Genomic DNA, 15,419 nt, shown 5'->3' on the forward strand with positions numbered 1-15,419 from the left:
GTCCCGAACATCTCCAGAAGATGTCCCGAAGATGTCAAAAAGATGTCTCGTGCATGTCCCGTGCATGTCCCGAGTCCCGAAGCTGTCCCGAAGATGTCACGAGCATGTCCTGAAGATGTCCCGGAATATACCGAAGATATCTCGAAGATGTCCCAAAGATATCCCGAAGATCTCCCGAAGATGTAACGAGCATATCCCGAAGATGTCCCGAAGATGTCCCGAAGATGTCCCGAAGATGTCCCGAGCATGTCCTGAGCATGTCTCGAGCATGCCCCGAGCATGTCCCGAAGATGTCCCGAGCATGTCCCGAAGATGTCTCGAGCATGTCCCGAGCATGTCCCGAAGATGTCCCGAAGATGTCCCGAGCATGTCCCGAGCATGTCCCGAAGATGTCCCGAAGTTGTCCCGAAGTTGTCCCGAAGATGTCCCGAAGATGTCCCGAAGATCTCCCGAGCATGTCCCGAAGATGTCCCGAGCATGTCCCGAAGATGTCCCGAAGATGTCCCGAGCATGTCCCGAAGATGTCCCGAAGATGTCCCGAAGATGTCCCGAAGATGTCCCGAAGATGTCCCGAATATGTCCCGAAGATGTCCCGAAGATGTTCCGAAGATGTCCCGAAGATGTCCCGAAGATGTCCCGAAGATGTCCCGAAGATGTCCCGAGCATGTCCCGAAGATGTCCCGAAGATGTCCCGAAGATGTCCCGAAGATTTCCCGAAGATGTCCCGAAGATGTCCCGAACATGTCCCGAGCATGTCCCGAAGATGTCCCGAAGATGTCCCGAAGATGTCCCGAAGATGTCCCGAAGATGTCCCGAGCATGTCCCGAAGATGTCCCGAAGATGTCCCGAAGATGTCCCGAAGATATCCCGAAGATGTCCCGAAGATGTCCCGAAGATGTCCCGAAGATGTCCCGAAGATGTCCCGAGCATGTCCCGAAGATGTCCCGAAGATGTCCCGAAGATGTCCCGAAGATGTCCCGAGCATGTCCCGAAGATGTCCCGAAAATGTCCCGAAGATGTCCCGAAGATGTCCCGAAGATGTCCCGAAGATGTCCCGAGCATGTCCCGAAGATGTCCCGAAGATGTCCCGAAGATGTCCCGAAGATGTCCCGAAGATGTCCCGAAGATGTCCCGAAGATATCCCGAAGATGTCCCGAAGATGTCCCGAAGATGTCCCGAGCATGTCCCGAAGATGTCCCGAAGATGTCCCGAAGATGTCCCGAAGATGTCCCGAAGATTTCCCGAAGATGTCCCGAAGATGTCCCGAACATGTCCCGAGCATGTCCCGAAGATGTCCCGAAGATGTCCCGAAGATGTCCCGAAGATGTCCCGAAGATGTCCCGAGCATGTCCCGAAGATGTCCCGAAGATGTCCCGAGCATGTCCCGAAGATGTCCCGAAAATGTCCCGAAGATGTCCCGAAGATGTCCCGAAGTTGTCCCGAGCATGTCCCGAAGATGTCCCGCAGATGTCCCGAAGATGTCCCAAAGATGTCCTGAAGATGTCCCGAAGATGTCCCGAACATGTCCCGAGCATGTCCCGAGCATGTCCCGAAGATGTCCCGAAGATGTCCCGAAGATGTCCCGAAGATGTCCCGAAGTTGTCCCGAGCATGTCCCGAAGATGTCCCGAAGATGTCCCGAAGATGTCCCGAAGATGTCCCGAGCATGTCCCGAAGATGTCCCGAAGATGTCCCGAAGATGCCCCGAAGATGTCCCGAGCATGTCCCGAAGATGTCCCGAAGATGTCCCGAAGATGTCCCGAAGATGTCCCAAAGATGTCCCGAAGATGTCCCGAAGATGTCCCGAATATGTCCCGAAGATGTCCCGAAGATGTCCCGAAGATGTCCCGAAGCTGTCCCGAGCATGTCCCGAAGATGTCCCGAAGATGTCCCGAAGATGTCCCGAAGATGTCCCGAAGATGTCCCGAACATGTCCCGAAGATGTCCCGAAGATGTCCCGAAGATGTCCCGAAGATGTCCCGAAGATGTCCCGAAGATGTCCCGAAGATGTCCCGAAGATGTCCCGAAGATGTCCCGAAGATGTCCCGAAGATGTCCCGAAGATGTCCCGAAGATGTCCCGAAGATGTCCCGAAGATGTCCCGAAGATGTCCCGAAGATGTCCCGAAGATGTTCCGAAGATGTCCCGAAGATGTCCCGAAGATGTCCCGAGCATGTCCCGAAGATGTCCCGAAGATGTCCCGAACATGTCCCGAACATGTCCCGAACATGTCCCGAACATGTCCCGAACATGTCCCGAACATGTCCCGAGCATGTCCGGAAGATGTCCCGAAGATGTCCCGAGCATGTCCTGAAGATGTCCCGAAGATGTCCCGAAGCTGTCCCGAAGATGTCCCGAAGATGTTCCGAAGATGTCCCGAAGATGTCCCGAGCATGTCCCGAAGATGTCCCGAAGATGTCCCGAAGATGTCCCGAAGATGTCCCGAAGATGTCCCGAAGATGTCCCGAAGATGTCCCGAAGATGTCCCGAAGATGTCCCGAATATGTCCCGAAGATGTCCCGCAGATGTCCCGAAGATGTCCCAAAGATGTCCTGAAGATGTCCCGAACATGTCCCGAGCATGTCCCGAGCATGTCCCGAAGATGTCCCGAAGATGTCCCGAAGATGTCCCGAAGATGTCCCGAAGTTGTCCCGAGCATGTCCCGAAGATGTCCCGAAGATGTCCCGAAGATGTCCCGAAGATGTCCCGAGCATGTCCCGAAGATGTCCCGAAGATGCCCCGAAGATGTCCCGAGCATGTCCCGAAGATGTCCCGAAGATGTCCCGAAGATGTCCCGAAGATGTCCCAAAGATGTCCCGAAGATGTCCCGAAGATGTCCCGAATATGTCCCGAAGATGTCCCGAAGATGTCCCGAAGATGTCCCGAAGATGTCCCGAGCATGTCCCGAAGATGTCCCGAAGATGTCCCGAAGATGTCCCGAAGATGTCCCGAAGATGTCCCGAACATGTCCCGAACATGTCCCGAAGATGTCCCGAAGATGTCCCGAAGATCTCCCGAGCATGTCCCGAAGATGTCCCGAAGATATCCCGAGCATGTCCCGAAGATGTCCCGAAGATGTCCCGAGCATGTCCCGAAGATGTCCCGAAGATGTCCCGAAGATGTCCCGAAGATGTCCCGAAGTTGTCCCGAGCATGTCCCGAAGATGTCCCGAAGATGTCCCGAAGATGTCCCGAAGATGTCCCGAAGATGTCCTGAAGATGTCCCAAAGATGTCCCGAAGATGTCCCGAGCATGTCCCGAAGATGTCCCGAAGATGTCCCGAAGATGTCCCGAAGATGTCCCGAAGATGTCCCGAGCATGTCCCGAAGATGTCCCGAAGATGTCCCGAAGATGTCCCGAAGATGTCCCGAAGATTTCCCGAAGATGTCCCGAAGATGTCCCGAACATGTCCCGAGCATGTCCCGAAGATGTCCCGAAGATGTCCCGAAGATGTCCCGAAGATGTCCCGAAGATGTCCCGAGCATGTCCCGAAGATGTCCCGAAGATGTCCCGAAGATGTCCCGAAGATGTTCCGAAGATGTCCCGAAGATGTCCCGAGCATGTCCCGAAGATGTCCCGAAGATGTCCCGAAGATGTCCCGAATATGTCCCGAAGATGTCCCGAATATGTCCCGAAGATGTCCCGAAGATGTCCCGAAGATGTCCCGAAGATGTCCCGAAGATGTCCCGAGCATGTCCCGAAGATGTCCCGAAGATGTCCCGAAGATGTCCCGAAGATGTCCCGAACATGTCCCGAACATGTCCCGAAGATGTCCCGAAGATGTCCCGAAGATCTCCCGAGCATGTCCCGAAGATGTCCCGAAGATGTCACGAGCATGTCCCGAAGATGTCCCGAAGATGTCCCGAACATGTCCCGAAGATGTCCCGAACATGTCCCGAACATGTCCCGAACATGTCCCGAAGATGTCCCGAAGATGTCCCGAAGATCTCCCGAGCATGTCCCCAAGATGTCTCGAGTATGTCCCGAGCATGTCCCGTAGATGTCCCGAAGATCTCCCGAGCATGTCCCGAAGATGTCCCGAAGATGTCCCGAAGATGTCCCGAAGATGTCCCGAAGATGTCCCGAAGATGTCCCGAAGATGTCCCGAAGATGTCCCGAGCATGTCCCGAAGATGTCCCGAAGATGTCCCGAGCATGTCCCGAAGATGTCCCGAAGATGTCCCGAAGATGTCCCGAAGATGTCCCGAAGATTTCCCGAAGATGTCCCGAAGATGTCCCGAACATGTCCCGAGCATGTCCCGAAGATGTCCCGAAGATGTCCCGAAGATGTCCCGAAGATGTCCCGAAGATGTCCCGAAGATGTCCCGAGCATGTCCCGAAGATGTCCCGAAGATGTCCCGAAGATGTGCCGAAGATGTCCCGAAGATGTCCCGAAGATGTCCCGAAGATGTCCCGAATATGTCCCGAAGATGTCCCGAACATGTCCCGAGCATGTCCCGAAGATGTCCCGAAGATGTCCCGAAGATGTCCCGAAGATGTCCCGAAGATGTCCCAAAGATGTCCCGAAGATGTACCGAAGATGTCCCGAAGATGTCCCGAAGATGTACCCGGCATGTCCCGAAGATGTCCCGAAGATGTCCCGAAGTTGTCCCGAAGATGTCCCGAAGAGTGATTTTTTTTCGGTGTATATGGTATAAAAGAAGAGAAAATAGCCAACAATATAATATATGGAGTACATTATGTATTATGCCCAATGCCCATCAAAAGAAAGTTCGTTTAAAAATCAGCTATTTTTGAGTAAAACACACATAATACTTTAAATTGACCTATGTGCGTTCCCTGGCGAAAAATTCTCATATTATAAAATGTTTCTGACCAAGTTTCAAGATTCTACGATGAAAAATTCAGTGAAAATGGAAAATCTCAAATTTTCGATTTTTTTTTGCCAAATTACAAGGTACTGCGATTTTAATTGGGAGATTCTCCAAATTTTGACAATCGATCAGTTGGTCAGTGAGTCACTTACGGTTTTTGTGATTTTTAAACCACTATATTATTCTAATTCTGAGCGAAATATTAGAACGCTAAACAAAACAACTTTCACATTTACATAAAAATCTTCTGTATATCAAATTTGAAGAATATCCGTCTACCCGTTCAAACTTGGAAAATGTGTACCAGAGCCGGATATAAACGGTTTGAAAATTCAAAGCAACTTGCATTTTAGATTTTATTAAATATGTACATATTGTTGAAATATCAATTTTCTATAAATACTTTATTCTTTAATACAAATAATCAAACACTATCAGGAACTGATTTTGTTTCAATGATCTTTTTGTACAAAAGTGCCGATTTCTTGGGTGTGCGTTCTTTCTTTGCACTTCTCATATCAACAGAAAATAAACCAAATTTCATTCTGAAACGATTAAAAAAGAAAAATATTGTTTAAACTACGTTAAGATCTTTTATATTGATCCAACTTACGTATATCCTTGATTCCATTCAAAATTATCAATCAAGCTCCAAGCAGAGTATGCCGTAGTATTGCATCCATCATTGACAGCGTTCAAAACAGCTTGAATGTGACTCTAAAAAGTATAAACACAAATTTAATTACTATTTTATTTATTTGAAATGAAAACCTACCTTAAAGTAATTAATACGTTCATCATCATTTATTTCACCAGAGTCTGGCCATCCATTCTCTGTGATCTTAACCTCAACATTGTCATACTCATCCCGAATATATCTGTTGAAAGACAGAAAGTCAAAAACTACTAAATTTTTCTTTTATATAAAAAAATTACTTCAAAAGATTTTCCAATCCTTCCGGAACACAATACATCCAGTCTGCATTTGCTCTTGGCCAATTTGGATCAACATCAAGCTGATAATTTTGATCTCTTTCCATTGATGGATTTTCACCTAAAGGTTCAGTGGAAGGTGTTACATATCTCGAGGTGTAATAGTTAACACCCATAAAATCAGCAGAGCCTTTAATAATGTTAGTCCAATATTCACCAAGACTTGGAAGTCGAGATTTTTTTCTTCCTTCTATTTCTAAACTGCTCTTTTCGATTTCTTTCAAAACTATCGCAGGAAAATCACCAGTTTTACTAAATATTGGATGTGCTAAAAGTCCCAACTAAAATTTTTGAATTAGTCATAACTTAAAAAAGTATTGGACAATTTCGAAAACTTACAGTATATTGCATTGCACGATCGATATCATCTGTATTATTTGTTTTCGAAAAGTAAAATCTACAATCCAAAGAAATACCTACTTTTCCTTTTTGTTCTTTAGCAAATTTCTCTTTATACAAACGATAAGTTGCACCATGTGCCTTAAGCAAATTTGTATAGCAAATATAGTCGCCAACTCCAGAAGCCGCTATTAAAGGTGGTGACTCGGCAAGTCCATAACCTTCTTTACAAATTTTATGTGGTTCATTTAATGTTATCCATATTTTAACCTTTAACAAAAATCTCAAAAAAATGTTTCAAAAAACTGCTAAACAATGTTTAATTTACCCTATCTCCGAATAATTTGAATAGTTCCTCCGCGTAGTTCGAAAAATGTTCAACTATTTGAGAATTAGAAAAACCACCAAACTTTTGTAAATCAACTGGCATATCCCAGTGATACATAGTAACAATTGGTTCAATGCCATTTGCCAGAAGTTTATCGATAACACTATTGTAGTAATCGATTCCTTTTTGATTTTTCAAATGAACATGGCCAATTGGAAAGATTCGAGTCCAAGCGATAGAAAAACGATATTGGTTTACCTGTTTTTAATAATTTTTGTCAAAAATTGAAATTTTTTGAATCAAAATTGTCACAGACTCACCCCAAGATCCTTTAATGCTTTTAAATCCAAATCAAAAAGTCGATATGATTCTGCAGATGAATCACCATTGGATCGATCCTTGATTCTATCAGGATAATTGTGTGTGTATTCATCCCAAATTGATAATCCTTTGCCATCTGCATTCCAACCACCTTCTATTTGATAAGCTGATGTTGCAACACCAAAAGTAAAATCATTTGGAAATTTCGAATTTCCTTTTGCTTGAATTGTACAATTAGCAGCTTCGACAGAAATTTTAGACCCAAACAGTCCAAGAACGAGGAACAGAACTAACGACCACATTTCTTGATATTATGATTTAAACCTAAAGAAACAAGTTGTATATAGAATATTTATATCAAATTCGAACTCTGATAGATAAACATAATCGAAGAAGATAAGTTGATAACATAGATTATATGTGAATTAACAGAAATTCATAATAATGCCTCTCATTATATAATAACAAAATGCCCTAATGCAATAAAGTTAAGAGCGAGATAAAGTTATTTTATCAAGTATAAACAAAAAGTTTATTTTTTTAATTAAAACTTGGCAACCCTACCACCAAATATCACACATTTCATCAGGCATCGAATTCTATCGAGTCATCCTCCACCAAAGACAAATAATTTTAAAGAATTCATTTTATGGGGTTTTCATTGATTTATAAGTTTTTAATGACTGATTGATTGATAAACTTATCTTCGGTGGATATAATAATTGTCTATTTTATCGATATGATCAGTTGAAGATAGTAACTTGAAATTAAGCGCTTTCATTGAGATATACGTCAAAATGATGGCAAAATTGTGAAAATTAATTTTATTTTTTAATTATAAAATCTTTAATACAAACAAAAGTTTCCGAATCCTATGTTCAATATCTTTTCCCAGGGGCGTACACACCATTGGGGCAAGCGGGGCACTGCCCCGGGGCCCCAAATGGAGACAATGCAGAGAAGGCAACTTTTTATACATGCATATAACGAAGCAAAAAGATAAGATGTTTTATATGAATCACTTCGAACACAAGAGAGACAAATTATATTCTTCAATGTTATGCATAACACTGGTTAACAAAATTAAACTTTTTTTTTGTTGCCGAAACAAAGGTTTCTGAAGGTTTTCGGTGTGCTGAACTCGAATCTGAAGTCAAAAAAAAATTAATCAGCTCCCGTTTTTGAAATATTACCGTTAGAAAATGCAGTACTTCGGACCTTATTCTTTTATATAAGGAACATTTTTTGAGCATATTTAGTAACGGTTTTCGTAAGTACTATTTACCACCTTTTTAAATCTGTTTAAATCTTTCCGATATCTTTTTTACTGCCCGAGATATCCTAAGTTGTTTGGTATTTTTATAAATTTTATAACGCATTATCTTCTTTATGATATATGAAGCCAAACCCACTTACTTCAGTTTGAGATATCTCGGGCAATATAAAAGATATTGAAAAGATTTAAACAGGTGTCGAAAGATGGAAAACAGTTCTTATAGAAACCGTTATACTTAATATGCTCAAACAATTTTCTTTATACAAAAGAATAAGGTCCGAAGAATTAAAAAAAAAACGTATTTTTGCATTTTCTAACGGTAATATCTCAAAAACGGGAGCTGATTAGTTGTTTCTGACTTCGAATTCGAGTTCAGCACCAAAAACCTTCAGAAAAATATATTTTTGTTTCGGCAACAAAACCCTTGTAAACCGGTGTAATGAATCAAAAAAATATTACCTGAGGGGCCCCAAACAAATAAATAGCTTTTTTGAACGAAAACTTATATACCTATTATCTTAGAGCTTCAAAAAATATTACTTAAATAATCTTAGCGACCAACAAATGATACATCAGGGACCCCAAAAAAAAAAAAAGTAGGGCGTTTACGTACTTTTTTATTTGTTCTTATTTTCTATATCAAATGGGACCCAAATATCAAATGGGCCCCCAAATTTAGTCCTGCCCCGGGGCCTCCGCAACTCAACGTACGCCACTGTATTTCCTTACCAAAAGAAGCTCTTGTAGCTAACTATAACTATAAAGTAAAGTTTCTCATCACTTTTTGAAGATTTGTGTGTCTCCTTATATTTTATAGCAAAAGGTGTCAAAATTTGCATATAACCGAGTACCTTATAATTTTGATCTTACTTTTTGATTTTAATATAACTTTTCGAGATATACTAGTGTCACTTGAGTGTGAAAATGAGGTATTTAAAAAATCGCTGATAGAGGACCAAAATAAATTCGGTTACCGAATAATGTCATCTAATTTCTTGTATAAGAAATAAATTTTAGAAAAATTGGAAATTGAAACGGTCGTTTTTTAAGAAAACAATTTCTTATCTACATATAAAATTTTTCTAACATTGAAAAAATGAAGTTGATATGCTTATAAAAAAAAATAATAAAAATTAAAAAAAAAAAACCAAATTTGGAACCATTTTCAAAAAAATGATTTTGAAATATTTTTTTTATAAAGCCAAAAACCTTTTTTTTAATTTTGTAAAATTTTTATATAACGGTTACTTCAACGCTTCTGCATCAAAATTTTAGTTGCTTAAGAGAAATTCAGAAATCAAAAAAAGTTTACGACAGGTCTTATTTGACGAATTACAGACAAAAGTTTATTGCGATTTGTTGGAATTTATTGCATGATTTGTGATGATTGTGTAGAATTGTATTATCTTTATTTAGTGTGATTAATGTTAGTATTGTGTTTTTTTTTACCAAAATCCATGTGTATCGTAATTGTTTGCCTCTTGTGTTTGTTTATAAATGTTCCAAATTTTGAATTAAGAGTATTTTCATATTTTCAACACAATAAACTATCGTGATTTTTATTTAATTCTATGATATACCTAATTCGTAGTTCTTATGAAACTATATTACTTGTTCATAAATGATTTAGAAGAGTAAAGTGGTCGAGCGACCACTCGTTAACAACTGAATGCAGAATGATTAAAAATGTAATTGAAAGCTTAAGCAAAAGCAAATTATTAAAATTACTAATTTAGAGCTTTAAACAATTCATTTTTTAATAGAAGAAATATGCTCAGTTTTTTGTAAAGCGGGAAGCGCAAATGCAACACAAAAAGAGGGAAAGAGTTAATAGATTAAATCTTATGATAAGAAAATTATAGGGTGATACGTTCAATGTTTGGTATTATTAAGCTGTCTGAAAAAATTTCAATAAAATCGATTCAGTCTTTAACAAGATATACGTGATGTAAGAATTCGGTTTGTCCTAAACTGTGTTCTTCTCGAGCACTAACACTATTTTGGTTTGAGTATTGAATTACACAAAAAAATGTAGATTTTTATTAAATGTTTCTATAAAAATAATTCTAAGATGTAATAATATAATTTTTGATTAGGTACCTATTATAGTGTTTGGCTTCCATAAATATATCTATCTGGTTTCTCCTCAAATACAATTTACTCCAATTTCGAAAAATACCACCCCAATTGCTTTAACAGATTATAATCCCTTTTTATTTCATCCCCTGAATTCTGTTCTGAATTAAGTTCGAATAAATTTTGTTCTAAGAATCGAAACTACCCTTAGAACAATTTTATATTTTTTACCATAAAGCTGAATAATACACAGGAAGTCATGAAAGGTTGTGGAATAAAATATTTTTGAGAACAATTGTTGAATTGAAATTCTATAATCTTTTTCCATAAACTATACAAAGGGTCACTTGTAAGGATATAAAAGAGTTTAATATTCATTAATATCATCCCTAACCCCTTTTAAATATCGCTTTCATCTCAATTTAAAATAATTTATTTTAAAATTTCTGAATATCGTAATAATTTTTTTTGTAAAATTTTTACTTAATAAGAGCTAGAAAAATTTAAGTTCTACATAAAACTTTATGCGACAGTTTCCGCGGAGGAAAAAGTAGGGAATAAGAATTTATGCTTTACTTAAATTATTTAAGTTTAGTTTTAGCAAGTGGCTCTAAGTAAAATATTCATAAAAAATAATTATAAAAATTAAAACAAGCTAAAACATAGTACCTCATAAGTTCTAAAATTGAAATATCATTGTTATCTTATAAGCAATGGAGATGTATAGGAAAGGAACATTTTTCTACCATGGTCCTTTTTATAGAATCCTAAAAAGAAAATCATATACACAAATATTTTCGGACAATAAATGTTCAATTTTTTAAAACATTGTACGTGCTAAATGTTTAGTACTTAAGTACTAAATTTTAGTGCCAGCTAGTGAGAATTACATTTCAGGCATTCGAAAAAATATTTGGTTCTAGCATAGAAGAGCAATTTATATCTTTCTCTCGAAAGTCGGTAAGAAGGTGTTGGAATTTACTTGACGAATAAGAAAAAGTTTCTTCATTGAAAGCTTTAAATAAAAAAAACAGTGAAAACACTTATTTTTATCATTTATTAATTGTAAAAAAGATTTTAATCATAAAGATTTAAAATATTTTCCCCCAGGAGTGAGTATTTTGCTCGGTTGAAAGTTGAAACACAGATCCGCCCTGTTTCGTTAACATAATCGTGTTACAATTCCTTGATAAACCGTGTTTATTGACGGAATATTCAATAAAAACTGTTTATGAAGGAATTTTCTTTTGCAATATTATTATTCACATTAACTTATCGTATATTTTGTTATAAGTCCACTTTTTAGTTCATGCTTTAAAAAAATGTTCCTTTTTTTTATTTTCATTTTTCTTGAAGAAAAAGTATAAATTAGTAGAAAAACTATAATAAAGTTATAAAATTGACATTTTTTACTTTTACATGTTTGAAACCCAAATTTGGATCGAATTGTGTACAAATAACGGTAAAATTATGCTTGATCTTGGTAACGCAGAGGTATTTTAAGTTTTAAAGCTGATTTTTGGTAATAGGTAACACTGGTCAACAAAATTTAACTTTTTTTTGCCACAAGAACTAAAATATACTTTTCTAGTAGTTTTTGGGGTGCTGAGTCCGAATTTGAAGTCAGAAAAATTTGATTGGCCTCCGTTTTTGAAATATTAGCGTTATAAAATGCTAAAAAAACCTTATTTTGGCTGTTTTCGAGGTTCTGTTTTTATGTGGAGTAGTTCATTATAAACAAATTTGTAACGGTTATTATAAGAACAAATATTCTTCTTTCAAAAACTGTTTAAATTTTCCCGATATCTCTTTTATTGCTCGAGATATCTTAAGTTTCAGTTAATAAGCCAAAGAGAAACTAATCTTAATATAAAGTTTAAGTCACTGGTCACAGAATTTTTGCCACAAAAACCAAAATATACTTTTCTGAAGGTATTTGAATTGCTGAACTCAAATCCGCAATCAAAAAAAATCCTATTAGCCTCCGTTCTTGAAATATAACCGTTTAAAAAAAAAAACCTTTTTTTTGCATTTTATAACGGTAATATTTCAAGAACGAAGGCTAATAGAATTTTTCTGATTGTGGATTCGAGTTCAGCAACCCAAAAACCTTCAGAAAAGTATATTTTGATTCTTGTGGCAAAAAAAGTTTAATTTGGTTGGCCAGTGCTGTTTCTGAGTCAAAGACCGCTACTTAAATTTTAAATATCTCGGGCAAAAAAAGAGATAGGTATCGGAAAGATTTAAACATTTTTTTAAAGAATAAAACTAGCTCTTATAGGCACCGTTACAAATTTATTCATAATGAATTACTCCACATAAAAACATAACCTCGGAAACAGCCAAAATTACGTTTTTTGACATTTTCTAACGGTATTATTTCAAAAACTGAGGCCAATCAAATTTTTCTGACTTCAGATTCGGATTTAGCACTCCAAAAACTACTAGAAAAGTATATTTTGGTTCTTGTGGCAAAAACCTTGTTGACCAGTGTAATCTATTAAGAATATTTAATTGAAATTAATTTTTCTGTGATTTAACTTCATAGGAGACTTACGTTGTTTCTATAGTTTCAAAAAGGAGGGTTTAAGGGTTTAATTTCAAATAAAACTGCAGTAAAGCAGTTCTTTGTTTTTGATCACTTTCTGTTTAAACTGTCATAAATATAGAAATATCATTTAAAACATATCGGTGCAAATGTTATTTTATAATAGATTAAAATATAACCATTTTATGTCAACTAAAATATATGAAAGTATATTGATAAAAATGTCCATATTTTATTTCAAAATTCACTAACTTTTTAGGCGCTATATAGTTTTTTGGTCCATGTACCTATTTACTAATGAAGTATGTTTGTATGGTTTATTCAAAAGGAAAGAACAAACTTTATAAAAAACATAACTTGAAAAAAAATATCGCTTTCAATCAATTTGAAATTTAAAAATCATCCCCTGTAAAATTGGCTTTTTTTTTACTTAGAACAATTTTATTTTCCGCAGACGTTATGACAAAATTTTATAATTCTTGTTAAATGAACAAATCGAGTTTATTTATTTCGTATTTGTTTGAATTAGAAAAAAAAAAGAAAATCGTTTGAACCGTTTAAAAACAAAAAATGTATGTATCAAAATTTTCTTTTTCAAAAAAAAAAAAAAAAAAATATGATTCTTAAGAAAATATTAATTTAATATTAAAACCAAATTTCAAAACAAAATCAACCCGTTTTCAAGACATTGATTTTTCAACAAAAAAAATGTTTGAAATATTTTTTTTTAAATCTAAAAATGTGTCTTTTTTTTGAAAATTTTCATGTTCAAGAGTTTTCATGTTCAATTTTTTGTTAGTTTGAATCGTTTGAAAAACTTTCGAACAAAAACAAAAGTGTTTGGCTTAAAAATCTTGTATTAAGAGTTCTATTGGTCGGATTTTCAAGATCAATGTCTTCAGGGTCAGGGAAAATGACAGAGCTTCATATTATATATTTAAAATAAAAATATAATTCAATTTTTCCCTCACACATTAAACGATGCATTAACAATACTAATATTGCAATATCTTGCATTCTTAAAGTAATACCGCGAAACTTTCAATGTAAAAGTTTTTCCTAAGATATAGCTCTTTCATTTGATACCAATTTCATGAATGGCCGCTCAACGTCCAAAATGTCCATTCTCCTTTCAGAAATAAAAATTAAGGCTAAACAAATAATAAGTATTTTTTTCGACAGTTCCCTGATATGCTCTGAGGTATAAAAAAGGACCATTATAATAGTTCAAAAAACTTTTTTTTTTTTAATTTTAATAATTGGGTCTTATTTTTTGCAATACTCACAAATCAATACCAATTGCAGGACCCACCTCCTTGGCCTTCTTCATCGTCGTAATGTCATGTCTGATTGTTATCTCGCATTAGATTTTTTTACGAATCATACATTTGACCTCTTGTACCTACATACATTGCAAGTAAAAATAGTAAACTTACGCGGGTAGCATTCTTGATTAAAATACCTGTAAGACGACTGTACTTTACATACCCTTCCAAATTAAATGAAAAACATCAACAATTTGTATCGGTTTTTTGTATTATTTCTTTTTTTTTTATTTTTCATAAACGTATCAATATTTTACAATAACTGCATTGATTTTACGCTTACATCCTTACATCGATGTATACGCGGCGTACTTATATAATTTATTTCATATTTTTTTCTTTTCATTTTTTGTATTTTTTATTTTGTTTTGTCTATCAAGTTTTATTATTTTTAAATTAGTGTCTTTGACACATACAAATATGTTCCATATACTCGTATTATATAATATATATATAATTTTATAGTATTTTTTTATCATTTTGCTTGTCTAAATATAAGTTTTCTTTTATTTTTTCTAAATTAAAAAAAAATAATAATAATAAAATCAAGGTACCGTAAAACACAACTTATAAACAAAAATAACACATTTTCTCTCTCTTAATTTAGTTTTTTATTTTAATTAATTTAACACTATGAGTTGTTTTGGGATTGTTTATTTTATTTGTTGTGAGTAATTTATTTACATTGCAAAATAAAATTAATCTTTATTTTTTGTATTATTTTTTTTATGTATAAATAAATATTTTTTTTTTAGTTTTTTCTTATAATTTATCATATGTGCCTAAAAAATTTATTTAAAAACAATTATTCACAACGAAATACATTAGCCCTATAACAATGCCACAAGCATTCAATTATATTTTTTTTTGTTTTTTCTTGTTTTAGTGTAAGCTTAGCTTTAAGTTTTTTTTTTGACATTTCAGATGATCATCAAATGTCAAATTTTGCAGATATCTTGCAACATTGTTATCAAAGCTCCACTCATCCATTTGTGGTGTTTGTTCGTACTTTTAAACACACGACCACCAGTGTTGTCAACCCATCTCTGTTTTGTTTCAAATTAAGTAACAATTATAATGCTATATACGTATAAGGAAATTATTTTTTAGTTAAAGACGAAAGTTATAAAGTTTACTGTTTTTGCAAAAGTTTCTGTGGTAGAAGATCTATGTATATAACTTTACTTTAATGCTGCTGCTGCTGTTGTTTGTTGTTGTTGCAAATATTAAAAATATATATTTTTATTTTATTTATTTTGTGAGAAAGTTCATTTTTTTATTTTTTTTTTTTTTCAATTCGAAAATTTTAAACTCGTCTAATTTCCCATTTTCAAGGCGAGCTCTGTTTGTAAAAAGTTACTTAAGTCATTTAGGGTTTGTTT

General features: G+C 36.1%; 1 protein-coding gene across 2 annotated transcripts; it reads right to left on the bottom strand.

Annotated features, from left to right (window-relative positions):
• Positions 1 to 5,216: 5,216 nt before the first annotated feature.
• On the bottom strand, positions 5,217 to 9,738 carry LOC129918523 (myrosinase 1-like). Of its 2 annotated transcripts, none has more exons than XM_055999118.1 (8): positions 9,669 to 9,738; positions 6,812 to 7,136; positions 6,492 to 6,749; positions 6,164 to 6,433; positions 5,768 to 6,105; positions 5,607 to 5,709; positions 5,445 to 5,548; positions 5,217 to 5,376 (listed from the first exon to the last, which is right to left on the bottom strand). In XM_055999118.1, exons 2-8 carry the CDS (start codon positions 7,112 to 7,114, stop codon positions 5,256 to 5,258), a joined length of 1,497 nt encoding a protein of 498 aa, XP_055855093.1. In that variant the 5' UTR covers positions 7,115 to 7,136; positions 9,669 to 9,738; the 3' UTR covers positions 5,217 to 5,255. The 2 variants fall into 2 exon arrangements, with proteins under 2 accessions (XP_055855093.1, XP_055855092.1); XM_055999117.1 differs by lacking the exon at positions 9,669 to 9,738 and adding an exon at positions 9,538 to 9,658.
• Positions 9,739 to 15,419: the final 5,681 nt, after the last annotated feature.

This window comes from Episyrphus balteatus, chromosome 4 (assembly GCF_945859705.1).
Source record: "Episyrphus balteatus chromosome 4, idEpiBalt1.1, whole genome shotgun sequence".
Taxonomy (NCBI): domain Eukaryota; kingdom Metazoa; phylum Arthropoda; class Insecta; order Diptera; family Syrphidae; genus Episyrphus; species Episyrphus balteatus.